The sequence below is a fragment of the Melanerpes formicivorus genome, unplaced genomic scaffold (genome assembly GCF_026170545.1).
Source record: "Melanerpes formicivorus ecotype bairdi unplaced genomic scaffold, bMelFor1.0.p_v2 SCAF_11, whole genome shotgun sequence".
Lineage (NCBI taxonomy): Eukaryota > Metazoa > Chordata > Aves > Piciformes > Picidae > Melanerpes > Melanerpes formicivorus.
In genome coordinates this window covers 17,274,002-17,301,797 of record NW_027142363.1, presented here as the reverse complement: position 1 = coordinate 17,301,797, position 27,796 = coordinate 17,274,002, and the positions used below count along the sequence as shown (strand labels likewise).

General features: G+C 45.6%; 1 protein-coding gene across 1 annotated transcript; it reads right to left on the bottom strand.

Moving 5' to 3' along the window:
- Nucleotides 1-460: 460 nt before the first annotated feature.
- On the bottom strand, nt 461-27,796 carry GPR89B (G protein-coupled receptor 89B). Its single transcript, XM_068144710.1, has 14 exons — nt 27,703-27,796; nt 23,049-23,108; nt 21,188-21,291; nt 19,575-19,681; nt 18,517-18,618; nt 14,744-14,864; nt 13,489-13,569; nt 7,679-7,788; nt 5,681-5,769; nt 5,200-5,292; nt 4,391-4,486; nt 3,461-3,550; nt 2,231-2,296; nt 461-1,140 (listed from the first exon to the last, which is right to left on the bottom strand). Exons 1-14 carry the CDS (start codon nt 27,742-27,744, stop codon nt 934-936), a joined length of 1,368 nt encoding a protein of 455 aa, XP_068000811.1. The 5' UTR covers nt 27,745-27,796; the 3' UTR covers nt 461-933.

The following is a 27,796-nucleotide window of genomic DNA, read 5'->3' as shown; positions in this document are numbered from 1 at the left end:
GGAACAGTTTTCAAACAAAGCTTAGGAGAGTGGCTATGGGAAGCCACAAGCTTAAGTCATAGGAATAAAATTTGCTTTTATGCTTTGAATTAAATCAAGAAGAGGAAATGTGCCATTGTAGAACACACAGTGGAGGGGAACACCACCAAATTTACAGCAATTAAGATAAACACATTTGTAACATAGAAGGTAAACAAGTGAAAGTTGTGCTCTTTGACTTGACACACTGGCAAGGAGAAGTTCAAAACCTTAGTTCCATTTATGCAGGGAGAGAAAACAAAGTTGAGATCCAGAAGCAGAAAGCCAATCTCAACTCCTAAGCATAGTAAATTCTAGTGATACACACTCCTTACAGAAATGGAGCAGAATTCTCTCTGCCAGGCAGCAAATACTAGCCACATTCTAGCTCACTTCCAGCCAAATCTTTGGGGCTGACAAACAAACAAACATGATGCTTGCATGAGATATTACAAAAGCCGATTTAATTCCACAGACTCGAACATTCCACTCCAGAATTGCCACTCTCTGAATTCCAGTAACAAGTTGATTTTCAAAAGAAAAATCACATTTCCTTGGTGTCTTCTGTGAAGATGTCCTTCTAAAAGTAGGAGGTCTTACCTCAGACAGCCTACTATGCAAGTTCCAGTGCCCCTAGATACTGGTGTACCAAGCAGTGCTCTCTTCCTTGTCAATGAACTATCTCACATTCAATGCATGCATCCCTTTTTCCTTCAAGCTGTGGCTTGAACCATAACAAAATGAGCCACAGAGCTTGATGATGACACTTGCAGAAGTTCAAAGAGGCAGTTACACTCCTGGAACACACTGAACAGTCCTGGCCCCTTTCAAGTTTTGCAGTCCACAGCAGTTCAGCAGTTGAAAGGACACAGAGCAGTGTGCGACTGCAGTAGTGTCCTCCCCTACTCTCCTCACTCAGAGGGCCATATGTTTCTCTGGGGCTTGTTTGTGTGCTAAATAGAGAAAGAGGATACTGGACAGGGCACTGACTAGGAATATCACATCAAACCAGCGATGGTAAAAGTTGAACTGGAGCTCTCCCAGCACTTCTGTAATAATGATGCGATACTCCGGAGGCATACTCATGCGGATCAGGAGCACTGACGACACAAAGTACATCCCCTGTCAATCACAGAAGAGAAAGTAAGTATTATTTACTTACAGTTTAACAAGGACATTGAGACACTTGAACATGTCCAGAGAAGGGCAACAAAGCTGGGGAGAGGCCTTGAGCACAGCCCTGTGAGGAGAAGCTGAGGGAGCTGGGATTGTTTAGGCTGGAGAAGAGGAGGCTCAGGGGAGACCTTCTTGCTGTCTCCAACTCCCTGAAGGTAGGTTGCGGCTAGGTGGGGGTTGGTCTCTTCTCCCAGGCAACCAGCACCAGAACAAGAGGACACAGTCTCAAGCTGCGCCAGGGGAAGTTTAGGCTAGAGGTGAGGAGAAAGTTCTTCACTGAGAGAGTGATTGCTCTTTGGAATGTGCTGCCCAGGGAGGTGGTGGAGTCACCATCCTTGGAGGTGTTCAAGGGGTCTGTGGTGACAGGTTGGACTTGATGATCTTTGAGGTCTCTTCCCACCTTTTTGATACTGTGATGTGGCAATGCCAGCGACGAGCAGTGTGAGCAATCTGGCAGTGCAGGCCTAGAGCCTGACATGGTGGTAGGCCATGCTCAGCATAAATGCAGAGCCAGCTAGCAGTGTAGCAAAACAGTGCTGTGCCTGCAGCATGTAACTAAAACAAGGCACTGGTAGTTATAAACATGGACAGTTATCTTGGGACAACAGGACATGCACCTGCATCAATAAACCTTGAGTGTCGTTAGTAGTTGGACCAATAATCTGTAATAGTGCAATGTGTGGTCACTCATAGGGAACCAATGGAGCTATGCCAACGAGGCTCTCTGAGTTTATATAAGTTGTAGCAGTTGCCTTGCTACGCACTTCTGCCTTTCCTGTCTCCTCTTCTTCTACCCTTTACTTTACTGTGCTATACCTGCACTACAGGCCTGCGCCATAGGCCTGCAACACTGGAACAATAAAGGAACAATACTCAATCATATTGGTCAGCCGTATCCAATCTCCGTCACCCATACTGTGACTCTGTGATTTCACAGCTGGTTGTGTGGCTAACAGGGGTCAGCATACAAAGATTTTACTGTGTGTACACATGCATACATCCAAGAGCACCCATGCCCACAGTCCTACATACTCACCATTATCTGTGCTAAAAGCAGAACGATGACGTTGGAGGATTTGCTGCTGGAAATGGCATAGAAAAACTAGAAAAAGAAAGGGGGGAAAACAGTCAGGTAAGCCTGATGTGCCTTAGGGACAACATGCAAGGGACATACCATTCAGTAGTTTTCCATTAAAAATAAAAACTAAAAGCATACTTTCTGGAGAAGTGCTTGTGCTCCACTTTCAGAAACCTGCAGTTTCAGTCTTAAATGTGAATCTCCCCAAGCCAGTGGTACCATGAGGTAAAAGTCATATGTATCAACATATACTGAATTTTAAGGTTAGGTACCAGAAGCAAGGGCAAGACAGTGAGTCACATGTCTCTTGAGTTAATAGACTAGAGTTAGAATAGATTAGAATTAACCAGGTTGGAAAAGAACTTCAAGATGATCAAGTCCAACCTATCACCCAACACCATCTAATCAACTAAACCATGGCACCAAGTGCCTCATCCAGTCTCTTCCTACACACCTTCAGTGATGGTGACTCCACCACCTCCCTGGGCAGCACATTCCAATGGCCAATCTCTCTTGCTGGGAAGAACTTCTTCCTAACATCCAACCTAAACCTCCCCTGGTGCAGCCTGAGACTGTGTCCTCTTGTTCTGGTGCTGGCTGCCTGGCAGAAGAGACTAAGCCCCACCTGGCTACAACCTCCCTTCAGGGAGTTGGAGACAGCAAGAAGGTCTCCCCTGAGCCTCCTCTTCTCCAGGCTAAGCAACCCCAGCTCCCTCAGCCTCTCCTCACAGGGCTGTGCTCCAGACCCCTCCCCAGCTTTCTTGCCCTTCTCTGGACACCTTCCAGCAACTCAACATCTTTCCTAAACTGAGGGGCCCAGAACTGGACACAGTACTGCCTTTCCAGTTCTACCAGTAGCTCAAAGAAAGCAATCTAAATTCCTTTAGTCACATCTCATCAGCTTACTAGTAAGTCCTTGCTACAGCACCATTCTGAACTCTTGCTTACATGTAACACTGCACTCAACACCTACATCTCTTCCCAACATCAATAACAACAGAGATCAAGTGGAGAAAAGATAACTGTGGAAGGTGTTTTTCCTCCCTTCCTCCCTCTGTAATTGCTTATAGTCAGGTATTTCAAATAAATATGTATATTGAAGGTTCAGACAGTATCTGTCCCACCTAAAATTAAAGATTTGAGAACAGTTATCCTAGTCCAGAACCACATAAGAGTTCTGGCTCTTACCTTTGTAAGTGTGATTAACAATCCTCTGATAGAGGTAACAATGATTATTCCAACAAGAATAAAGGAAATGTGCTGAGACCAGAATTTCACCTGTATTAAAAAGAAAACCCCAGTTAAATCACAGAGTCACAGAAATGTTTTTGATGGAAAAGACCTTGAAGACCATCAAGTCCAACCATTATCGAACTACCAAGTCTGGTGCTAAGCCATGTCCCTTAGTACCACATCCTGCTTTTGTCTGCTGTAGGGGGGAAAGAGGGCAAGGAAATCAATCAGCACAGCTACTGCAGAATTGGTTATTAATTTATAGATACTTTAAGTAATCCCCTGGATGGACAAGCTATCCTGGTATTTCAATGAAGCTCCAATTTGAACAGTCACATTGAAATAGCTGAGAAGCAAAATCATAAAGCTAACCTCACTTGCACCACATTAGCTGCCATGTCTCCAGGATCTTTGTTTTTCCTGATTGCACAGATATCCATTGTAGGCAGGTTTATATAACAGACACCTTCTCAAATATATCAGCAATTGTTCAAACACATGAGAACAACAGATTTAGCTTACATCAATCACAAAGAACCCTGGTTTCACAGGGATACATTTCAAAAGAACACCTCTGTGCACAAAGAAACATATTTACTCTGTAGTTAAAATGTATTAAGCTATGCAAGTTGATTATTGCATTTCCATTTGCTTAAAACAAAGCAAATCACTACGTCTCTGGCAAGACCACAATGCCAGCCCAACAGAAAACCAGAGAGAAAGCAAAGTTCATAGTGTATTTTCCCTTCTTCCTCAACAGCTCAGAAGTCAAAGACAATTCACAGGCTCAGAAAGAGGGCTCCACCACTCCCTCCCTATCAACAGCATGATCTTATTTAGATGAGACAGGAATTGCTGCAAAGGCTGTAAGAATTAGTGTCTCACATCAAACTGGATTCCCAGATAATTTACAGTGATCTCAATTCCTCTTGTGACTGGGTCAGTCTTCCCCACACGGTCAAATACGATGTTGATGGTTGCCTGCAAGAGAGAGATGGATTTGCATTAACACCAGGAAAAAAAGCATGCCTGACTGTTACACCTAAGACATGTGTGACCCTTACTCTGTATCACACCAAGGAAGGGGACAGGGGGTGGTCAGGTTGTCTAAGAAGGTGTAAAACACACCCATTTAGGAATTGCTTGTCTAATGCTCTACACCAAAAGGTCAATCCAGAGCTTTATTTCCATGAAAGGTCAGTTTCTTTCAGGATTTTAAGGTACCTGGGATTGCTTAGCCTGGAGAAGAGGAGACTCAGGGGTGATCTTACTACTCTCTACAACTACCTGAAGGAAGGTTGTAGACAGGAGAATGCTGGTCTCTTCTCCCAGGCAGCCAGCACCAGAACAAGAGGACACAGTCTCAGGCTGCGCCAGGGAAGGTTTAGGTTGGATGTTAGGAAGAAGTTCTATACAGAGAGAGTGATTGCCCATTGGAATGGGCTGCCCGGGGAGGTGGTGGAGTCGTTATCATTGGAGATGTTCAGGAGAAGACTTGATGGGGTGCTTGGTGCCATGGGTTAGCTGTTTGGGGGGGTTGGATTGGTTGATGGGTTGGACGCGATGATCTTGAAGGTCTCTTCCAACCTGGTTTATTCTATGTAACTACCTGATGAACTGCACGCATAGCCTAATCTATGCAGGGTGTGACATTCACATGTGTACACATAAAATGCATTTAAACACTTACATACCATGAAGATTTTCCAGACACAATAAATGGAGAAAAAATAACCCAAAAAATTGAAGTATTTTCCCTGGAAAGTTTTGGAGTACTCTATTCTCTCCTGGAAATACAAAAGCAGGGAGGAGGGAACAGAACATATAAAAATAATGTATCGCTTCCACCACCCCCCACAGCATAGAATGCTCATGGAGCACTAACAGTAGCAAACACAAACTTATCCTTCTACATCTCTTAATTAAAATGTTTCCTAACTCAGAAGTTAAAATTCAAAAGCTTCTGAATGGCTTTAGAGACATGGGGCATACTCCAGCATGCACCTGAGCTGGGAGGAAAATAGACCACAAATTAAGGATCTCCTCATTCCATGGCATTAAAACATTTCACCTTTTACCTGTTGAACATTTCTTCAATTTCTTGCAAGATAAAAATCTCTCTCAAATTACCCTGGCCTCTCAGCACCCATCTGGGCTGGTTACTTCGCCATGTACCTTTGTTGCATGCAAGTCAGCAGTTTCCAGAAAAAGCTGCCGACTCAGCTCTTCTAGGGCATCCACTTCTTGCTGGATAAGGGACAGATCTGGCAAGCCAGCACAGTCAAGGCTAGAATATGTCACCCATTCATAATTAAAACCAAACCATTCCCTACCCAATTGCCACATCTAATGGTTTGACCACTTTTTTGATCCAGATAATATTTTTTTATTCAATCGTAATACTCCTTGGCTGAGGGAGCTGGGGTTGCTTAGCCTGGAGAAGAGGAGCCTCAGGGGAGACCTTGCTGCTCTCTACAACTCCCTGAAGGGAGGTTGTAGCCAGGAGGGGGTTGGTCTCTTCTCCCAGGCAACCAGCACCAGAACAAGAGGACAGTCTCAAGCTGCACCAGGGGAGGTTTTTTCCTCTCCTTTCCCACTAGCTGTTAAATTCATTATTTGGCTGTTTGACAAGACTCTTCATAATAATCACTCATCACTTGGAGCCAGTTACTAGGCTGGATGTTAGGAAGAAGTTCTTCACAGAAAGAGAGATTGGCCATTGGGATGTGCTGCCCAGGGAGGTGGTGGAGTCACCATCACCAGAGGTGTTTAAGAGGAGACTGGATGAGGCACTTTGTGCCATGGTTTAGTTGCTTAGATGGTGTTGGGTGATAGGTTGGACTGGATCATCTCGAAGGTCTTTTGCAACCTGGTTAATTCTATTCCACTCTTCTCTCTCTTCTCTCTTCTCTCTTCTCTTCTCTTCCACCCAAAGAAATCTCAATTGCACACTACTCCATTTTAAGAAGGTAGGCAGTCCACAGTGTTTAGGCAGTCATGCAGGAAGCTCTTTATTCCACTGCCTGGAGAACACATCACAGAATAGAACCACAGCTCTTGAAGACTGCTGGTCCACTTTGATCAGTCTCCCTTGTCACAGGAATGCATCTCACAATACGTCACTCTCACACCATCCTCATAAACAAAACTGCTGAGTAACTGGCTCCAAGTGATGAGTGATTATTATGAAGAGTCTTGTCAAACAGCCAAATACTGAATTTAACATCTAGTGGGAAAGGAGAGGAAGAAACATCCTCAGCCTTAAATATGCAAACTGCACACTTGAGGTAGTCTGGCAGAAATTGCTGGTAAGGAACTGCAAGTCAGAGAAATACATATCCTTGTGATTCCCAACAGATTCCTCTGACCCCTTTCAAATGGGCAGAATAACTTCTGTTCACCTTTTCCTATCCACCTTTTGGTCACACTGCTATAGCACCAGTATATCATGAAAACAATTCATCTGGTCAACAAGTTGCTTCCTGCCCTTCTTTTACTCATGGCTTTCCAACATAGTCTGAAAGTCAGCTGTTGGCTAGGTAAATTGTTTCAGCACTTTAGCTAACTCCATTGTTTTGCTCAAGTTCATAGAATCATATCATAGAACCATAGAATCAATAAGGTTGGAAAAGACCTCAGAGATCATCAAGTCCAACCTATCACCCAACACCTCATGACTAACGGTGGCTTCAAGTGCCATGTCCAATCCCTCATCACTTGGTTCTCCACCCTGGAAGACCATATTTCAAGTTACAAGAAAAAAATAAGCATGCAGATCAATCACATGAGCACTGGATCCATCAGAACAGAAAGCTGCCTCCCACATCAGTGATGTGACAGGGTAGACATCTGCAATGTGACACCATAAGTGTGCACATCTGTCCTGCAATCTGCTGTACATCTCAACCATGGTGAAGCAACTGCAGATTTAAAAGGGAAAGCAGTAGCATGCTGTGTCACAGTGAAAATATGTGTCCTAGTTCTGGGCAGAAGGTCAGACAGTAGAGTGCTACAGAACAAACTTCCCAGGAAACATAAAGTTGTTTGCTCAGACTGTTGAAGCGTATTGCATCACAAATGCTTTGTAGCTGGCCCAACTAACACCCTTCCTTTCAAAACAAGAAAGCTGGAGCCATCTCCTGAGGTAGGTGCCAGCATGCAGATGAAGGATACTTTCACTGCCTGAAACAGATGTTGTAACACTTTTTATCATTCCCCAGAAGCCAGTGGGTTTGTTATGCACTTCTCCTCTCTGGAACATTGTCCTATGAGCCACTGCTATCCTGAAAGAACAGAAAACACAAGTCCTTAGCAAGAAAGCATTTTCATTTTAAAAATCTACACAAACCAAACCAACCACCCAACCAAAAAACCACCACAAAACCCCACCAAAACCCACTTCCTTAGAAGATGATGTTAAACTGAACTCATTTCAAACAGATGCTCTGTTCAATTTTTTTTTTTTGTTCCCTAAGTGATAGTGATAGGACTAGGGGGAATGGAATGAAGCTGGAGGTGGGGAGATTCAGGCTGGATGTGAGGAGGAAGTTCTTCCCCATGAGAGTGGTGAAGCCCTGGAATGGGTTGTCCAGGGAGGTGGCTGAGGCCCCATCCCTGGAGGTGTTTAAGCCCAGGCTGGATGAGGCTCTGGCCAGCCTGATCTAGTGCGGGGTGTCCCTGCCCATGGCAGGGGGGTTAGAACTAGGTGATCCTTGTGGTCCCTTCCAACACTGACTGATTCTATGATTCTGTAAGTACCTATCTTGCTTCGTAACGTTATCTTGATTAGCTCTGGAGTAGAGCCCAGATCTAATCAACCAAGATTCAGTGAGACACTTCCCACGACTTCCATTCAGGATTCTGCCTGAATCTTTATAGGTATTTAAACTAAATTTAAAAGACAAATTCAAATTGCTTTCTCAGTCATTTAATTAGCTGCTTTCTTTTCCCTAAACACATGACAGTGCTATATGAAGGTTTTTTTTTTTTTTTTTTTTTTTTTTTTTGTTGGTCCTGATTTATTAGAATAAACCTTTATTAGAATAAACCAAACCAGGTTGGAAGAGACCTTCAAGATCATCGTGTCCAACCCATCAACCAATCCAACCCACCCAAACAGCTAACCCATGGCACCAAGCACCCCATCAAGTCTCCTTCTGAACACCTTCAATGACGGCGACTCCACCACCTCCCCGGGCAACCCATTCCATAGCGCAATCACTCTTTCTGTATAGAACTTCTTCCTAACATCCAACCTGAACCTCCCCTGGCGCAGCTTGAGACTGTGTCCTCTTGTTCTGGTACTGGGTGCCTGGGAGAAGAGACCATCATCAGCCTGTCTACAACCTCCCTTCAGGTAGTTGTAGAGAGTGATAAGGTCACCCCTAAGTCTCCTCTTCTCCAGGCTAAGCAGCCCCAGCTCCCTCAGCCTCTCCTCATAGGGCTTGTGTTCCAAACCCCTCACCAACTTTGTTGCTCTTCTCTGGACTCATTCCAGCAAGTCAACATCCTTCCTAAACTGAGGGGCCCAGAACTGGACACAGTACTCGAGGTGTGGCCTAACCAGTGCAGTGTACAGGGGCAGAATGACCTCCCTGCTCCTGCTGGCCACACTGTTCTTGATGCAGGCCAGGATGCCATTGGCCCTCTTGGCTGCCTGGGCACACTGCAGGCTCATGTTAAGCCTACCATCAACCAGCACCCCCAGATCCCTCTCTGCCTGGCTGCTCTCTAGCCACTCTGACCCCAGCCTGTAGCACTGCATGGGGTTGTTGTGGCCAATGTGCAGAACCCGGCATTTGGATGTGTTAAATCTCATGCCGTTGGATTCTGCCCATCTGTCCAGCCTGTCCAGGTCTCTCTGCAGAGCCTCTCTACCCTCCAGCAGATCAACTCTTGCCCCCAGCTTGGTGTCGTCAGCAAATTTACTGATGATGGACTCAATGCCCTCATCCAGATCATCAATAAAGATGTTAAAGAGCACAGGGCCCAGCACTGATCCTTGGGGCACACCACTAGTGACTGGTTGCCAGCTGGATGTGGCACCATTCACCACCACTCTCTGGGCTCGGCCCTCCAGCCAGTTCCTAACCCATCGCAGTGTGCTCCCGTCCAAGCCATGGGCTGACAGCTTGGCCAGCAGTTTGCTGGCCAAGTTCAGGAATGAGAGGATGCCTCGTGGTCCTCTCTCCTCTTTGAATACTTGTCCCTGCACATCCACCTTCTCCCCACAACTGTGAATGCTGGACGGTTTGCAGCAGCACTCTTTGATATGCTGTCACTCGCTACTGGGCTGCATGACAAGCTGTTATGAAGCACAAACACATAAATCCATTACTGGAGTGAATGACTGGACGCTTCAGGCAATGTGAACATGATTCCTAAACCTCATTCCAACACTACAGCAGCAGCTGCATATTGTCCCTCACGCTCCCATGTGTACCACAGCGTAATTCCCATGAGCAGTGCTGGCTTCTGGCCTCACTCCCTCACATGTCTGCCCATTGAAATTTGTGGGCAAGATATACACTCCTAAACTGAAAACTATTCATAGCATTGTCAAGGCAAACCACAGCTCCACAGCGTTCAGGCCCTTTTTTGTAGTTGCAGCCAGTAGTATTGCTACCCTTCACATCCAGCAAAAGCCCCTTGGGGCACCTCACACAACACACATGAAAGCACATACAGCCACAGGCGGCAAGTAACACATCCCAGACCAATTCAATTCATCATTGACAGTCACCAAACCCAAGAACTGCACTTTTAATCCTTGCTTTCTTCCCAGCACACGATTCAGAGGGCCCATCCCAAATGATCCACAGTCTTGTAGCTGAAGTGCAGCTGTGTCAAGATGAAGTGCAAGGCTTTAGGTCTACAAAGGTGAATCTTTTCTTTTGAGAGGTGAATGGGATCTCTGTACTCACACAGTAGTCAGGAGTTCTGGAGACCTCATAGGAAGAATTCACAGGCAAAACCCACACACTTTGTCTGTGTGGATACATGCTACATCTATATCAGATAGGCTGATTTCATTCTAACACGAAGCAAAATGAAGTAATGGCATCACAGAATCTGGGCACTTCAACCCTGAGGCCTACTTACATCATACCTGCAAGGAGGAGAATAAAGAACCTGCCAACTCTAGAGGCGAGTTTGCCTAAGGCTTTACTTGATTACACTCAGGAAAGAAAGAACAATTATTCCTGTGCAAAAGGCATAAAGAAAAACAACTTCCAACAACTGCCTCCTACTGACAAAGGAGCTAGTACGAGGAAGTGTCAGTGTAAGAAGCAATGTCAAGTTCAGCAAAGAACACAAAAAGTGCTTTATGTGATATAACCCCTGCCAGCATTGATCACATCAGAGTTATCAGTAGTCCTGCAAGACAGACAGCAAGTGAGTGACAATTTATCAACCTATGGGATTTACCCTACACTGTAAAATACTGCCATTCCCACTTATTGTGCCAAATCATTTGGACTGCATTTGGGCTGATACAAATCTGACTTCCAAAGCTCTGCTTTATATGAGGAAATATGCTAATTATGCAACCCCCCTGGTTCCTGTCAAAGCCAAAAGGGAACAAAATCTACAGAACTTGAGTGTCTGCTGTTTCTTACACATTTTTGAGACCACCTAGTTTTGGGTGGGGTTTTGACAGTTGATTTTTTTTAATGAAAACATAAATACACTTCAGTCTAATTCCCAAGCAATTAGCACACTTTACATGGCTCCTCATAGTAGTTAGAAAGTTGCTGCTCCATTCAGATTTCCTGAGCATATGAAGGCAAGAAAGTGCTAGTCAGTTAACAAGTCCCAGACATCATTTCTAACTTCTACCCCACATTACTCTCACTGGACCAGAGGTCCAAAAAGGCTGTACAAAAGAGCACAGAGGCAGAGGCAGCACTACACAGTATCTTTTAACTTCAGAGCCACCATTTTAGCATGCTCCTAAGTCAGTTAAACCAATTAAACCTGAGTAATTAAATTCTCTCACTACTTACCATCCCAGAGATGACTCCAAATACTGAGTTAACACTTGTTCACCACTTAACATTTTCCAAAGGAGAAAAATAGTTATGCTTCAGCTACACTTTCCATATGCTAATAGTGATCATCAGATACACATGCTGGTGACTAATTCAGCAAGGTTTAACTTACCTAAAAGCCCACAGCAGACATTAAAAGGTTCCCTTAAAGCATTAATGCACCAAAAGCAAAGTCTGGGGGAACTGTTGTGAGAACTCAGTGTCAGCCAGTCAAACCTTTGAAGTGACTATGGTAATTGTATTTATTCTGCACAACTAGTAAGGCATATAATTTGCAATTTGGAACAGCAGACACAAATCTTTGCAGTGTAAATGAAATCACATTGCTTCCAAGAGTAGCTTTTTCACTTGAGGTGCATGCAAGAAGAAAAACCAGCAAAAGCAGAGTTCTGCAGGCTTGTGCACTACATTACATCTACATTAGCAATAATTCAAGGACAGGGAACTCCTTGAAAGAGTCCAGCACAGAGTCACAAAAATGATTAAGAGAGTGGAACAACTTCCTTATGAGGAGAAACTGAGGGAGCTGGGACTCTTTAGCTTGGAGGAGACTGAAGGGTGACCTCATTAATGTTTATAAATACATTAAGGATGAGTGCCAGGGTGGAACTGGACTCTTCTCAGTGATGTCCAATGAAAGGACAAGGGGCAATGGGTGGAAGCTGAGGCATAGGAAGTTCCATGGAAACATGGAGGAAAAATTGGAACAAGCTGCCCAGTGAGGTTGTGGAGTCTCCCGCTCTGGAGATATTCAAAACCCGCCTGGACGCGTTCCTGTTTGATCTGGTATAGGTGATCCTGCTACTCAGGGAGGTTGGACTAGATGATCTTTTGAGGCCCCTTCCAGCCCCTAATATTCTGTGATTTTGTATTTTACAATTCTGCAAAACCTAAGTAGTGTAAACCTTGCCATTTGCAAGAAGTGCCATGAGCTGTGCCCACACCAGCTCGCTAGCCTGCTTCAGCTTTAACCACACAACACCAGATTCACACAGTGGGAGAGCACTCAATATGTATGAAGCAGTTTCTGTACCAAAGCCACCAGTAAGAGCAGTGGTGGCATAAGGGTCACTGGATCATCATTGATATTGCACACTAGTCAAGCTGCCATCAGAAGGCTACAACTTGCCTTGGAATTCCAATCCATGCCACTACAGTAGGAAAGGCTACTATTCAGAGCACGACTGGGAGAAAAACAAAGTGGTGTATCAGGACAGAATGAAACACAGCTCAACCCAACTCAGTCACTTGTTTCACTGGAACACAGAGCCCTGACAGGACTAATAACTTCTGGTAATTTCAAGAACCACCTTATACCACACTAACTCACAATCCTTGTGGTGGGTTGAAAGGTCAATCCTTCCTTCCCTCCCACCACGGGCAGGAAAAATGAGACTCAGACAAACGGAATGCAGAAGTGGTGGAAAGTTGAAATGGAAAAGCAGTGAATATTTTACAGAGAACCACAAGCACAGTGACAAAAGGAGATCCCAAAGCATACCCAGAAGCATCCCAACACTTCCCTTTCCCCACCTGAGGGTACACCCAAAACCCCCAGGGCTCTTTCTCCCCTCCCCTCCACTGTCAGGCTAATCTCAGCTGGCCAAATCTGAGATTGCCCTTCCCCTTTTTCCTCCAGGCCTGGCCTGGCCAGGACCCAAGAGGCCTCAAGATGACTCCCCCTCCATTACCAGACAGGGACCATCTCCATAGGAGCAGTGAGGGAAGACAGAGGAAGTGTAGAACTTTGCAGGTAGATTTATAGGGAGCAGGACATTATGGGATGAAATACACAGCTTCCTGTGTCCACCCACGGGGCTGGACCCTCAGGACACCGGGGGGGTGTCTTATGTGGCAGCAGCATGGGGGCACCCATCCCAAACTGCTACAACTCTTTAAATACATCATGTTGTGCTACTGCAGCCTTCTCACCGTTTTTTCTTGCTGACAATCATGTCCATGGTTTGAAGGAGTCTTCGCTCCAAAGCCAGGATATCTGCATCTGTGACATTCCTGCAAAGACAATGACACTCAATGAGGCCTCCTATTCCATCACAGAGGAAACATACAGGTATACATGAAACAAAGAAGACAGAAGCCTGTGAAAGGAGAACGTGCTTCAACAATGGAAATGGTCCTAGCATGCAGACATGGCAAGATTTAAACAGAGCGGAACGGAATGGAACGGAACGGAACAGAACAGAACAGAACAGAATAGAATAGAATAGAATAGAATAGAATAAACCAGATTGGAAAAGACCTTTGAGATCATCAACTCCAACCATCTCATCAACTAAGCCATGGCAGCAAGTGCCACATCCAGTCTCTTCCTAAACACCTCCAGTGATGGTGACTCCACCACCTCCCTGGGCAGCACATTCCAATGGCCAATCTCTCTTTGTGGGAAGAATTTCTTCCTAACATCCAAGCTAAACCTCCCCTGGCACAGCCTGAGACTGGGTCCTCTTGTTCTGATGCTGGGTGCCTGGGAGAAGAGACCAACCCCCACATGGCTGCAATCTCCATTCAGGGAGTTGTAGACAGCAAGAAGGTCTCCCCTGAGCCTCCTCTTCTCCAGGCTAAGCAACCCCAGCTCCCTCAGCCTCTCCTCACAGGGCTGTGCTCCAGACCCCTCCCCAGCTTTGTTGCCCTTCTCTGGACACCTTCCAGCAGCTCAACATCTTTCCTAACCTGAGGAGCCCAGAACTGGACACAGGATTCAAGGTGTGGCCTAACCAGTGCTGAGTACAGGGCACAATGACTTCCCTGCTCCAGCTGGCCACACTCTTCCTGATGTGGAGAGGATGCCATTGGCCTTCTTGGCCACCTGGGCACACTGCTGGCTCATGTTCAGCTTACTATGAAGCAGTACCCCCAGGTCCCTTTCTGCCTGGCTGCTCTCCAGCCACTCTGACCCCAGCCTGTAGCATTGCATGGGGTTGTTGTGGCCAATGTGTAGAACCTGGCACTTGGATGTATTCAGTCTCCTGCCCTTGGACTCTGCCCATCTGTCCAGCCTGTCAAGGTCCCTCTGCAGAGCTCTCCTACCCTCTAACAGATCAACTCCTGCCCCCAGCTTGGTGTCACCTGCACATTTACTGATGATGATAAATGAATAATGAATTAATGCTGTAGGAAAAGCAGAATCTCCAAAGGTGGACAAAATATTTCTCAAGGCTGCAGTTACCTGAGAAAGTAAGACATGTAAGTGTATGGACAGTTGACAGCCCCAAATCCTGACAGCAGAGCCATGAGTGTCACCCCAATCACACCTACACGGCTGATAAGCTGTTCTATGGAGAGGATACCTAAGAGACAAAAAACACAGTATCAGTAACCTTGCCCTCTTCAGTCTGCTCCGTACTTGGTGACTTCACATCACACACATACAGAGCTGCTTTATACATGTGACAGCCTTCCAGAAGTGCAGGGAGGGACTATAAAAAGAGAGGCAGAAAGCCTCCCTGAGAAAAAGCATAACCGTGCTTAGAAAAGGGATGGAAAACTCTAGCCACAAAGAAGCTTAAGACCAATCTGGAGAAGATCAACAGTAAATATTTTGGTTCTAAATTAATAAAACATTAGTGATTGAAGTTTGCAGAGGTGGGAAGACAAATCACCCATCAGACACTAGAAAGGAGGCCTCTTCTGCAATAATCAGGATAGAGTTACCAGTCAGTCTGGCAAACCGTTCCAGAAGTGCCTGAACCATAAAGAGGAAGTCCTACTCTGTCAATTGTCATTACAAGTGACTCCCCTCCAGATCAGACACAATTTGTGTTGTAGGACAGTGGAGTTATCACAGTATGGGGAAGCTTATGCTGCTCCTGGCTGTTCAGTATTCATCTTGTGGGCAAACACATAATGTTGAGGTGACCACCAGCAAGGCATTCCACCTGAGCACCAGGCAGACCCTAAAACATTCATTCATGCAATATTGCAAGAACATACAGCCTGTGCTGTAATCAACACCAAGCACTGAACTTGCATTTATTCTTCTCCACCATTAAACACAGATCTCAACCTGTCTTCTCAGGATACAGTGCCATGTGCTACTAAACATCACTCACTTTTTAGGGAGCTAGTTACAGAGCAGCTGCCACACACAGCACATTTGGAGCTTACACGATTGCAAAGCTGAGATGGCCAAGCGCCAAGCCACATTTCATGCTTCAGAGAAGTGGAATAAATGATGAAAACGAGGCAAAAAGACTTCACAAAGGGAGACAGAGACACTCAGTCATGTGCAGCTGCATAGAGATTTGCAAGAGCTACAGAATGTGCTACAATACACTGGCTTTTTGCCCCACGCGCTGCTAGCAGCAGTTAAAACAGAGATGCCTTCAAAACGCCATGACATTCCACTGGTTAAAGCAATGCTTCCCCCACAGCACTCACAGCAACCCTGCTCTTCTGATCAGGCCAGACTAAACAAATGTTCTAGTAACTCAGATAAAGATAAGACTTTCATTGGAATACTAGGATGTAACTGAGTTCAGTATAGCTTCCTTCCAGTACAGGCTCCCTCAGGTCTATTGAACAATCTGCAAACCAGCCAGGACTCCTGACCTGGAGCCTTTAACTGATGGTGCATTTCACAACTGCAGCACACTGCCATCACCATCCCAAGCAAGGCACCCTCCAACACAGGATGCCAGCACAGGTACTTGAAAGGGCCCCTCTAAGCAGCACAATGCCCAACTGCAGCACAACACCCTACACACAGGTGAGCAGAGTGAGGCGCACTAAGAAAGACACTAGAAATAATGCACTGCAGTGTGAGGGGCTCACTGAGCACAGCTCTCTGTCACATCTCCCTCCCTAACAAGATCCCACCTGTTTGAATTGTGCCACAGCCATGTGATAAAGCCCTCCAGAAACCTTGCTTGTATATGCAGGACAGCAGCACCCCAGCGGCACGTCAGGCAAAAAAATGCTGCAGAATCTATTGCTCTAATCTTATGTCTACACCTGACAGGAGAAGGCACTGTACAGCTGTTAAGGGGAGGTGTCATTCTATAAAGCAGGAGTCAAAAATAGAAAACATCCCACTACCAGTTCTGGAAGTCTGTTATGCAGCTCCACAGAACCTTTTCAGTGATCAGAAGAGGATTACGCAAAGCCCATGGCTAAGTTCCTATTGGGTCATTATGTTCTGGCAACTCAAGCACCATCTGCAACTCAAAGCTGGCACACATTTTTCTTGGCAACGAAACACTGAGCAATGGGATCTGCACTTGACACTAGCTGTTGTATTCCAGTGTCAAATGACACAGTTACAAAACACACATAAGCACTTTCTCTTCAGAAGGTTTTAGGATCAGAGGTGAAAGGGTGAGCAGACCCCATGGCACTGGGAATCCTTCGATTTTTCTCTTACACGTTACAATAAAGTAGCTTCCTAAAGAACAGCAAGATGAAGCTGATTGTTATCTATGCAGGCAGATATATTCTCCAATTTGAGTGACACTGACTGAATTTCACCTACTGAGAACTATATCCAATTTTCTGGTACAGGGGTTAGAATAGATTAGAATTAACCAGGTTGGAAAAGACCTTTGAGATCATCAAGTCCAACCTATCACCCAACACCATCTAATCAACTGAACCATGGCACCAAGAGCCCCATCAAGTCTCCTCCTGAACACCTCCAGTGATGGTGATTCCACCACCTCCCTGGGCAGCACATTCCAATGGCAAATCTCTCTTGCTGGAAAGAATTTCTTCCTAACATCCAACCTAAACCTCCCCTGGCACAGCTTGAGACTGTGTCCTCTTGTTCTGGTGCTGGCTGCCTGGCAGAAGAGACCAACCCCTCCTGGCTACAACCTCCCTTCAGGTAGTTGGAGACAGCAAGAAGGTCTCCCCTGAGCCCCCTCTTCTCCAGGCTAAGCAACCCCAGCTCCCTCAGCCTCTCCTCACAGGGCTGTGCTCCAGACCTCTCCCCAGCTTTGTTGCCCTTCTCTGGACACCTTCCAGCAACTCAACATCTTTCCTAAACTGAGGAGCCCAGAACTGGAGTCAGGACTCATGGTGTGGCCTAACCTGTGCTGAATACAGGGCAGAATGACTTCCCTGCTCCTAAACAACCTAAGTCACAAAGGAGACCCAGGTGACCCAGTTAGGTTCTACAGTGTTATAATCCTTCTGCACACTTAAGTGCATGAAGAATTCAATAGTTAAGCACATGCTAACAAGTTCTGTTGGACCCAAACTAGCCCAGGTGCACACAGTATCTTCACACTGTTAAGTATTCTTGCTTCCATGGCTACAATGCTGATACACCTAAGCTAATTCTGCACATAAATAGCTCTGAAGGCCAGCAGGACTCACCAATTCACTTTCTAGTATCATGCAACTGCACTGCCTCTGGACTCAGGCAGTGCACAAAGCTGTACTGAAGCTACCACATGCTGCCAGATGCATTGCTGTCTACAGCCAGTAGGACTGTGATGCTTAGGCACTCTGCCATGTTTTGTCACCTATGCTAAACTGATCTGATTTCAGTCACAAGAAACAAAAATCTGACTGAGAAAAAGGCAGATGAAGGATTCATTATTAATCCTCTTCTTAAATAAATTAGCTCTAGGCTCCACAAGAAAATCAATGTGTTAGTAAGAATTGTGATCAACTTATTGTGGGGATCAAGCATTGCATCCTCAAAAGTACATTGTGTTCTTACATAGTCTAGGTTCAGTTAGGACTCACTCATTCACTTGTCTGAAGTTTTCTTGTGGTATGGGAAGAAAATCAAGGGAAATTATTCAAATGCATCCACCCATTCCTGTGAGTCTGACAACCTTAAGATTGCAGATTTCAAAGCAGAGCAGACACAAGAACCATTTTCTACAGTCCCAACTATAGGAACATAGTAGAACATGACACAGCAGCAATTCCAAGCTTAAAGTGAGACAACAAAGCCTATTTACAGGAGAGAAGGAACGAGAATACAAAACTCACCATGTTTTGGGCTGAGGATAGGAAATGGATCCCCCAGTTTCCAGAAGAAATACATGAATGTCAGCCACAGAACACATGCAAAGAGCAGTTTTTGTCTGTGCACTAATGGAGAGGGAGAAAAAAAGGCATTTTAAAGGCATTCTTCCTTCAGAACTATTTCAAGTTTGCAAAACTGTTACACTGGTCCAAGGCTGCTTTGACCACAGGCAATCAAAGCATAGAATCACAAAACTGTTAGGGTTGGAAGGGACCTCAAGGATCATCTAGTTCCAATTCCCCTGCCATGGGCAGGGACACCTCACACTAGATCAGCTTGCTCAGAGCCGCATCCAGCCTGGCCTTAAACACCTCCAGGAATGGGGCTTCTACCACCTCCCTGGGCAACCTGTGCCAGCGTCTCACCACCCTAACATCCAATCTGAATCTACCCATTTCTAGTTTTGTTCCATTCCCCCTAGTCCTGTCATTACCTGACACCCTAAAAAGTCCCTCTCCAGCCTTCCTGTAGGCCCCCTTCAGATACTGGAAGGCCACAATTAGGTCTCCTCAGAGCCTTCTCTTCTCCAGACTGAACATCAGACCTGAATGTTCATCATTGGAATGGGCTGCCCAGGGAGGTGGTGGAGTCACTGTCCCTGGAGGGGTTCAAGAGGGGATTGGACGTGGCACTTGGTGCCATGGTTTAGTCATGAGGTCTGTGGTAACAGGTTGCACTTGATGAGCTTTGAGGTCTCTTCCAACCTTGCTGATACTGTGATACTGTAACAGCCCCAGCTCCCTCAGTCTGTCCTCACAGGAGATATACAAACATGTACAAACTGACAGAGCTACAGCCAGCACTTTGAAGTGCTCAACTTTATTGAAACCTAGGAAGAAAAGTCACTTTTATTTGGGTCAGGTAAAGTATCTCCTAACAGCTCAATAAACGGTTCACGCCAAAGCACAGGAAGTTATCTAGTCAGAACAAAGCCAGAGGAAGGAGGCAGATACAGGAGGTGACCAACACACCTCTCTTTCTCAGAAGAGCACAGCCCCACAGTCATAAATCAAGTACTCACATAATCTGATATTGCTCACAACAAAGTACCCAATGTAGAAGGGTACCATGAAGACAAGGATGAGCAAAATGACACACAGGTTCAGCTTCCAGTGGAAATATCGAGAGCTAAAATAAAGTCAAGACACTGATTAGCAAGCTATGGTAATACAACAAATGTCTCAAAGACAACTGCATGTCAATGCAATCCTTTCAACTACATCAAGCACTGGATAATATTGGCCTAGCATGTAGAATATTCTGGATTGGCTTTGCTGCTTGCATTGAGGAGGGAGGGTTGTTTGTTTGGGGGCTTATTGTTTCAGGGCTTTTTGTTTCCTTGTTTTGGGGCTCTTTTTGATTGTTTGTTTGTCTGTTACAGAGCTCAAGAATGTGCATTTCCAAATTAACAACTATCTGGGAAAACATGCTGGGCTACTTCATCAAATACTGTCTTTTCTGCAGTGGCTAACACCAACTGCAGCATGATACATTCGATCCACTGCTCATCTAGTTGAACAGTACATCGAAAGTATGGACAGACAGTAAATAACTCTGTACTGAGTGGCTGAGTCAAAAAGGCTGAATTTGAATTGGAAAGATGAAAAATTTACTGTTCATAATTGAACATGCTTCACTTGAAATGAGTTGTCTCATCTGCAAGACATCTGCAAAGAAAGGATTTTAACATACACACACATATCACAGTACTGCTCTAGCCAAAGGAGATTTGCAAATGCAGGTGAGATTCATCTTGGCTGAACTGACTTTCCACTTAGTTTCAACAGAAAAATACATGTCCTGCTCCCACTTTTGGGTCATATCCTCTTCATGCCTCATGGAAGGAGAAATTACAAGGCTCCTTGTCACTTTTTCCTAGCTCACTCAGAGGCAAGCATTTTCATCTGTATTGATGCCCACCCTTGCACTGAAGCTTGTGAAAGTATTCTCCTCAGCAATCTCTCTGGCTGCAAGCTCTACAGATTAATAACATACAGTCAGAACTAACTCTACCCTTTTTTGGTTTTGTACTTCTTGCCTTTCAACCCCTTTGACTGCCCTCTTGTATGAGTACGATGAGAGGTAGTCTCCATGTGCTGCTGTTCGGTCTTCTCTCTCCTACAGCCTTCTGAAGTAGACACTTTTTAACATTCCCTTTATACGAAAGTCCTCACCCTATGTCAAGGGAGGACATGCCTTTGATTCACAAATATTGTATTACTAGAGAAGTAGTTTTCACTCCACAATTAGCTTCACATCTTATTCATAGCTCTGATCACTAGAGAAAAACTAGTGCTTTCAGTTTCTATAGTCCTGAACATTTGAAAAGTGCTCTTCAGCATGATCTGAAGCTTTAAAATACTCCTGTTTCTTTTTTTACAATGCTACTGTTTCTTTTAACTTCACAAATGGAGAAAGTCAAAGACTAAAGCCTTGCCCTAAGGACCTAGACCACATTAATAGCAACTGCATGGAAAATTGGTGCTGCTGGTGCTCCTAAAACACCTTCCGAGCTGCTCACTATTTTCTCACACAATTTCCACCACCCAACACTAACCCATTATTTTAGAAGTCAAACTGAAAATGCTGCATAACACAAGGCAGGGTAGTCCTTGAGTGAGCTCCCAGACTCACCTGCTGTTTAGCACTCCCAAAATCTCAAATATGATGAGTTCAAACATGGTACAAGAGAAGGCAAAAGTCACAGAGAAGATCACCTGGACCACATACTGTCGTACCTGCAATGGAGAAAACAAGCTAGAGACATCAGGCACTTCCACTCCTAGCATGGCATCCTGATATCCCTTAGGTAACAAAAACAAATCACAAAATACAATAGCAAGCAACTTGCTTCAAGGCACCTTACCCCTCATTTAAAAAGAGAAAATCCAGTAGCCTGCTAGAAACCAGAGGGCAAACTCATAAGTTGCTCAGTGTAACACTGACTGCAGCTATGGGCACAGGTAACAGACACATGAAGTAGGCAATAATCCATGTCAGCTTCACTAATGATAGATCATTTCTAACAGAACTCTTTGCTCTTAGATTTGAAAATAAGATCCACATCAGGAAAATGTTTGAGGTCTGAATCTGGCTCACACTTAGGCCACTTCTGACCTAGACTCTATATTCTCTCATACCCCTCTAGGGATAAGCCAACACAACCATCTTATCCCACCCAATCCTCACTAACAGTTCAGCTGCAACAAACACATCTCACTGAGTTTAGGCACTGAATTTGATTTTGTCTCAAAAATCTTACAACTGCCTAAGATAGTCTTACTTAAGCAAAACAGTTTCTTACTAGCCCTGTACATGTACATGTCCCATCCTGTTCAGTATCTTTATTGATGATCTGGAGGAGGGGATTGAGTCCGTCATCAGTAAGTTTGCAGACGACACCAAGTTGGAAGCAGGAGTTGATCTGTTAGAGGGTAGAAGGGCTCTGCAGAGGGACCTTGACGGGCTGGACAGATGGGCAGAGTCCAACATGATGGAATTCAACAAGTCCAAGTGCCTGGTGCTGCACTTCGGCCACAACAACCCCATGCAGTGCCACAGGCTGGGGTCAGAGTGGCTGAGAGCAGCCAGGCAGAAAGGGACCTGGGGTGACTGGTTGACAGTAGGCTGAACATGAGCCAGGAGTGTGCCCAGGTGGCCAAGAAGGCCAAAGGCATCCTGGCCTGTATCAGGAACAGTGTGGCCAGCAGGAGCAGAGAAGTCATTATGCCCCTGTACTCACCACTGGTTAGGCCACACCTGGAGTCCTGTGTCCAGTTCTGGGCCCTTCAATTTAAGAAGGACATTGAGACACTTGAACGTGTCCAGAGAAGAGTAACGAGGCTGGGGAGAGGATTGGAGCACAGCCCTGTGAGGAGTGACTAAGGGAGCTGGGGGTGTTTAGCCTGGAGAAGAGAAGGCTCAGGGGAGACTTTCTTGCTCTCTACAACTCCCTGAAGGGAGGTTATAGCCAGGAGGGGTTGGTCTCTTCTCCCAGGCAACCAGCACCAGAACAAGAGGACACAGTCTCAAGCTGTGCCAGGGGAAGTTTAGGCTGGAGGTGAGGAGAAAGTTCTTCCCAGCAAGAGAGATTGGCCATTGGAATGTGCTGCCCAAGGAGGTGGTGGAGTCACCATCACTGGAGGTGTTCAAAAAGGGATCGGACACGGTACTTGAAGCCATGGTTTAGTTAGTCATGAGGTGTTGGGTGATAGGTTGGACTTGATGATCTCTGAGGTCTTTTCCAACCTTATTGATTCTATGATTTATTTTATTTAACAGCAGACAATGTAGAAACTTTCACTGGCCCCAGGAACAACCCTGGGAGTCTCTCAAACAGAACCACAAGAAGAAATCAATAATAAAGTAACTGTAGAAACAAATAAAACTGAGAGGGCTTAAAGTGAGGGAAAAGTCCAAATGCTGTTTTTAAAATGTTTCTATAATCAGGAGTAACTTTTAAGACAGAGAGCTGTAACGAAAGGTCTCTCCTCACCTCATAATCCTTGAAGAGCTTACGCATGAAGAACAGCCACCCAAATCCAAAGAACAGCACCTGCAGAAGAGATGAAGCACTTCACATTTGTATCCAGCAACATGCAAACCACAAAGCCACTTCACTCCTGATCATAGATGAAACACATGGAGAAGCGCTGGGCCAGAGTACCCCAAATCCACAGGAGATTAAATGCTGCGTGGTGGGTTAACACCATTCTGAAAACACAGAAGACAAAGCAGGCGGGAAGGGCTTGCGAGTGCTTTGCCCTCCCTGCAGGCCTTTTTCCTCCTGGGAAACTGAGTCTGTTTCACTCCCCCCTCCCTGCCCAGCTAGGGTATAAAAAGCAGGGCATTGAAGCTATTAGCTCCTTTTGGCTCCTGCCTCTCCTGAATGAGAGCTACTGTGACTGCCCTCCTGCTCCTCTGCCACATGGTCAGGCCTGATCCTTCTCCCTGCTGCCTCTGTGCCTCTTCAGACAGAGCCTGGTTTTGTATTCTTCCTCTTTGTCCCCCTCCCATCCATCCTTGTTCCTTGCCCTTATGAACCTTACCTGTTACTGATATATATATATTTTGTTTTGTTTTATTTTGCTTAAAGGAAAAACTGTTTACCTCTCTACTTCCAAGCCAACTCCTAATTATTGTTTGGTGGATTTGCTCCTTCCCTTTTATTTTTCCCTCTCTGCTGGGAGGGAGGAGGGGGGAGCCGGGGAGAGATTCTCAGCCTTGCCCCCATTTGAGCTCTTAACTCCCAGTTAAGGCTTAAACCACCACAAGCTGCCAAGGTATACCATGGAGAGAATATTTTACATATTCCTATGTGGCAGACAAGGAAGGAAGATCCAGCCAAAGACAGCCCAGTTGTGTATTCCTGAGTTCTCAGAATTCCTCAGTTCCTAGCCTGACAGAATCCTCTGCAGTGCTGTTTCTAGTTTCACTCTTCTATCTACCAAATTAATCTTACAGTTTTCACAAGAAACATGGTGGGACTGGAATCCAAGTAAACACCTGGATGTCCACATCATAAACACACTACAGGCATGAGTAAATGTTATTAAAATACCTGCTGTTTCTTTATGATTAAATGTGCATTTGAGTTTTCTGGAGCAGTCTTTATACTAAATTCAGTTATACACTGACACAATGTGGGTGAAAGGTGTCAGAATAGCATAGCATAGCATAGCATAGCATAGCATAGCATAGCATAGCATAGCATAGCATAGCATAGCATAGCATAGCATAGCATAGCATAGCATAGCATAGCATAGCATAGAATAGAATTAACCAGGTTGGAAGAGACCTTTGAGATCATCGTGTCCAACCTATCATCCAACACCACCTAATCAACTAAACCATGGCACCAAGTGCCTCATCCAGGCTCTTTCTAAACACCTCCAGGGATGGTGACTCCACCACCTCCCCAGGCAGCCCATTCCATTTAGGTGATCAAGAGGGGATTGGACGTGGCACTTGGTGCCATGGTTTAGTCATGAGGTCTATGGTGACAGGTTGCACTTGATGAGCTTTGAAGTCTCTTCCAACCTTGGTGATTCTGTGATTCCAATGGGCAATCATTCTCTCTATGAAGAATTTCTTCCTAACATCTAGCCTAAACCTCCCCTGGCACAGCCTGAGACTGGATCCTCTTGTTCTGATGCTGGGTGCCTGGCAGAAGAGACCAACCCCTCCTGGCTACAACCTCCCTTCAGGGAGTTGGGAGAGAGCAAGAAGGTCTCCCCTGAGCCTCCTCTTCTCCAGGCTAAGCAACCCCAGCTCCCTCAGCCTCTCCTCACAGGGCTGTGCTCCAGACCCCTCCCCAGCTTTGTTGCCCTTCTCTGGACACTTTCCAGCAACTCAACATCTCTCCTAAACTGAGGAGCCCAGAACTGGACACAGGACTCAAGGTGTGGCCTAACCAGTGCTGAGCACAGGGCACAAGGACTTCCCTGCTCCTGCTGGCCACACTCTTCCTGATCCAGGCCAGGATGCCATTGGCCTTCTTGGCCACCTGGGCACACTGCTGCCTCATGTTCAGCCTACTGTCAACCAGTCACCCCAGGTCCCTTTCTGCCTGGCTGCTCTCCAGCCACTCTGAAGCAGTATCTCTAAGGTAAGGAAAAGGCTGTACTGAATGTCTCCAAGCACCATCTGGAGTTGCAGAAAGACACATGGACAAGGTAGGCAAAGCAGTACAAGCCAATAATGCCTTGCATTTCAGGAGCTCTCTATAGTGATATACAGACAAGGAATACCTAGAATGCTGAGCAAGTAAGATCAAATACATTTGTCTTGAAAGAAGAACTAAAATAGGATTGGCAACACTTGCCACAACCTGTCCAAGGAGGACTTCAGACTTTAAAGTAATTGATAGCAAACAGAAAAAAATGCAAGCTATTCCATAAGCCTCCTATCTAGAGATCATAACTTAGAGAAGTATGACAAGCAAATTACATTTACACAATGTAATGCCACAATTAACAGCGGAAAGAAGGAAAAAAGGTAAGAACCTTTTCAAAAAGACATAAGAAAGAGAAAGAAAAGAGATGAGGATAGCCAAGTACAATCATAAGAGAGGGAGTTACGTCTGAAGATTAGATTTTCATTGTGTTAGGGGTTGTGTAAAAGCACAGAAAGACATTATGTGACATGTTAAGCTAGAAAGCATTTAGCAATTACACGCCACAATTTAAATATCTAAATTGATACTTTTGAAGATGATAACATGCAAAATTGCCATCACAAATGAAAGAAAAGCAATTAGAGAAGTTGGATCTTCCAACTCAAAACAATTCTATGGCTTTCTCTTAGAATCCAAAGCAAATAATGGGGAAGTTTTGTTCTGTGTGAACTGTTAACTATCAAAGCAACTACACTGAAGGGGCTGGCAATGAAAAAGCGTGTTAGGGGCCAAACCCAAAGCAGTATCAAGCAGGAGACCAGTGTGCCCCCCAAGAAACAGCCAAAAGCTGTTCTGAAAACTACAGAACTGTGCATGAAAATCTATATAAGACAATTAACTGCTGTTGAGAGAGGAAAGGTTCTATTTCCTCATTTCATCCCTCTTCACTACAGGACAAAAATTTCGCACCAGGCTGGAAGCTGATCAGATAGATCCCTCTGATCCAGTTAAACTTCTTTACCCAACACTGGAGTGAATTTAAGATAGATCCCTCTGATCCAGTTAAACTTCTTTACCCAAACACTGGAGTGAATGTAAGTCAGAGAATTTGACTGCACCAGCAAAGTGGAAGGAAACAGAGCAGAATCTCCTCCTTTTGGCAGAAGCAGTTCAACCACCTCAGCTGCCAAAGGGGCAGACAGGAAAAAAAGGGCATTTAGATGCTTACTGAGGAGGGAGCAGAGTACCAAGCAGGAGACAAAAGGTCAAAGAGAATACTATGACAAGATAAATTACCAGCAAAGGAGCCTAATGAAGAAGGTATTTCCTCACACAAAGTAACAGGGCACTTTCAACTCTGTTAGGACCACAACCTATTTCATAATGATAAATACAGGAAGACACAGTAAGGTTTAAAGGGCTTCCAAGTGAATTCTGTTGGTGTAAAACAGAAACTAATTGAAAGATTACTTCGATGGCAGCAGAAAGTAAAAGCTGAAGGAAATGCTGTATCACAGGGATGAATCGGTGGGAAAACGGGGTGTTTAACATAAAGTAGAGGTGTAACTGTTAATTCTTTAAAGCAGACCCTGAAAAATCTTCCAAAGTTGTACACAAGCGTAGTCCTCAGGGGCAAACCATGAGTTGGAATGGAATGGAATGGAATGGGAATGGAACAGAGCTTCAGCTGGAAGGGCCCAAGAACTGTCATGTGGCCCAACTGCCTATGATTAACCTTGTTGAAAAACACCAGGAAGAGAGTAAGAAGCCATGGTTTAGTTAGTCATGAAGTGTTGGGTGATAGGTTGGACTTGATGATCTCTGAAGTCTTTTCCAACCTTATTGATTCTATGATTCTAAATAATACATAGCAAGATGGCCTTCCCTGCCTGCCCAACTGAGAAAAACTGTATTTATGGAAGTGATGCAGTATTATGAAAGCTGCATTCCCTACAGCCTCATTCACCGAATCTTTTGGTGTTACACCCTGACCTGGCGTGTCTATGAGAGCAACGGTCACTGTGACACGTAAGGAAGGAGTCCAAAGATGCACACAGCTTATCTTCTCCTGTAACAGGAGCTCTGGCGACAGAGAAGGGCAGGGAGCCACAACGTGACAAACCAGCAGCTTTAACACCGCCGAATTCGCAGCGTCGAGATTTTATTCCACTGCTGCTGCTGAGCATCGGCTAATGACCGAGTCCAGGACCGGAGCCGTTCCCCTTCCGATCAGCGTGCGAAGCCTGGGGGGAAGGGGGAGGAGGGAAGGGGGGGGCGGGGTAGGCAGCGGCGGGAGCACAGCGAGAAGCATTACACCATGACCCCACGGCAGCCACGGAGCCCGCCACGGGCCCCTCCGCACCACGCAGGCGGGGCGGGCGCATGCGCGGGAGCAGGCACCGCCTCCAGCCCCTGACAAGGGCCCCTTCTGGAGGGACGGCGGGTGAGCCGGACCGCGGCGAGACCCATCTCGCCCCCGCCCCCTGTCTCATCCCTGTGGGGCGGGGGACCGCGCCGCGCAGCATCGGGATACCTGGGAGGTGACCATGATGCTGGAGTCGATGAGGAAGCTCATGGCAGCCACTACCGCCGCCCGCCCCGCACACGCCGCTGCCTGCAGTGCGCAG

Excerpts from the sequence above, each read along its gene's own strand:
- GPR89B (XM_068144710.1), bottom strand. The coding sequence starts at position 27,744 with ATGAGCTTCCTCATCGACTCCAGCATCATGGTCACCTCCCAG. Across the intron at positions 23,109-27,702 it reads GCATCATGGTCACCTCCCAG|GTGCTGTTCTTTGGATTTGG; the intron begins GTATCCCGATGC and ends TCTCTTCTGCAG. Across the intron at positions 1,141-2,230 it reads TGCTTTTAGCACAGATAATG|GGGATGTACTTTGTGTCGTC; the intron begins GTGAGTATGTAG and ends TGTGATTGACAG.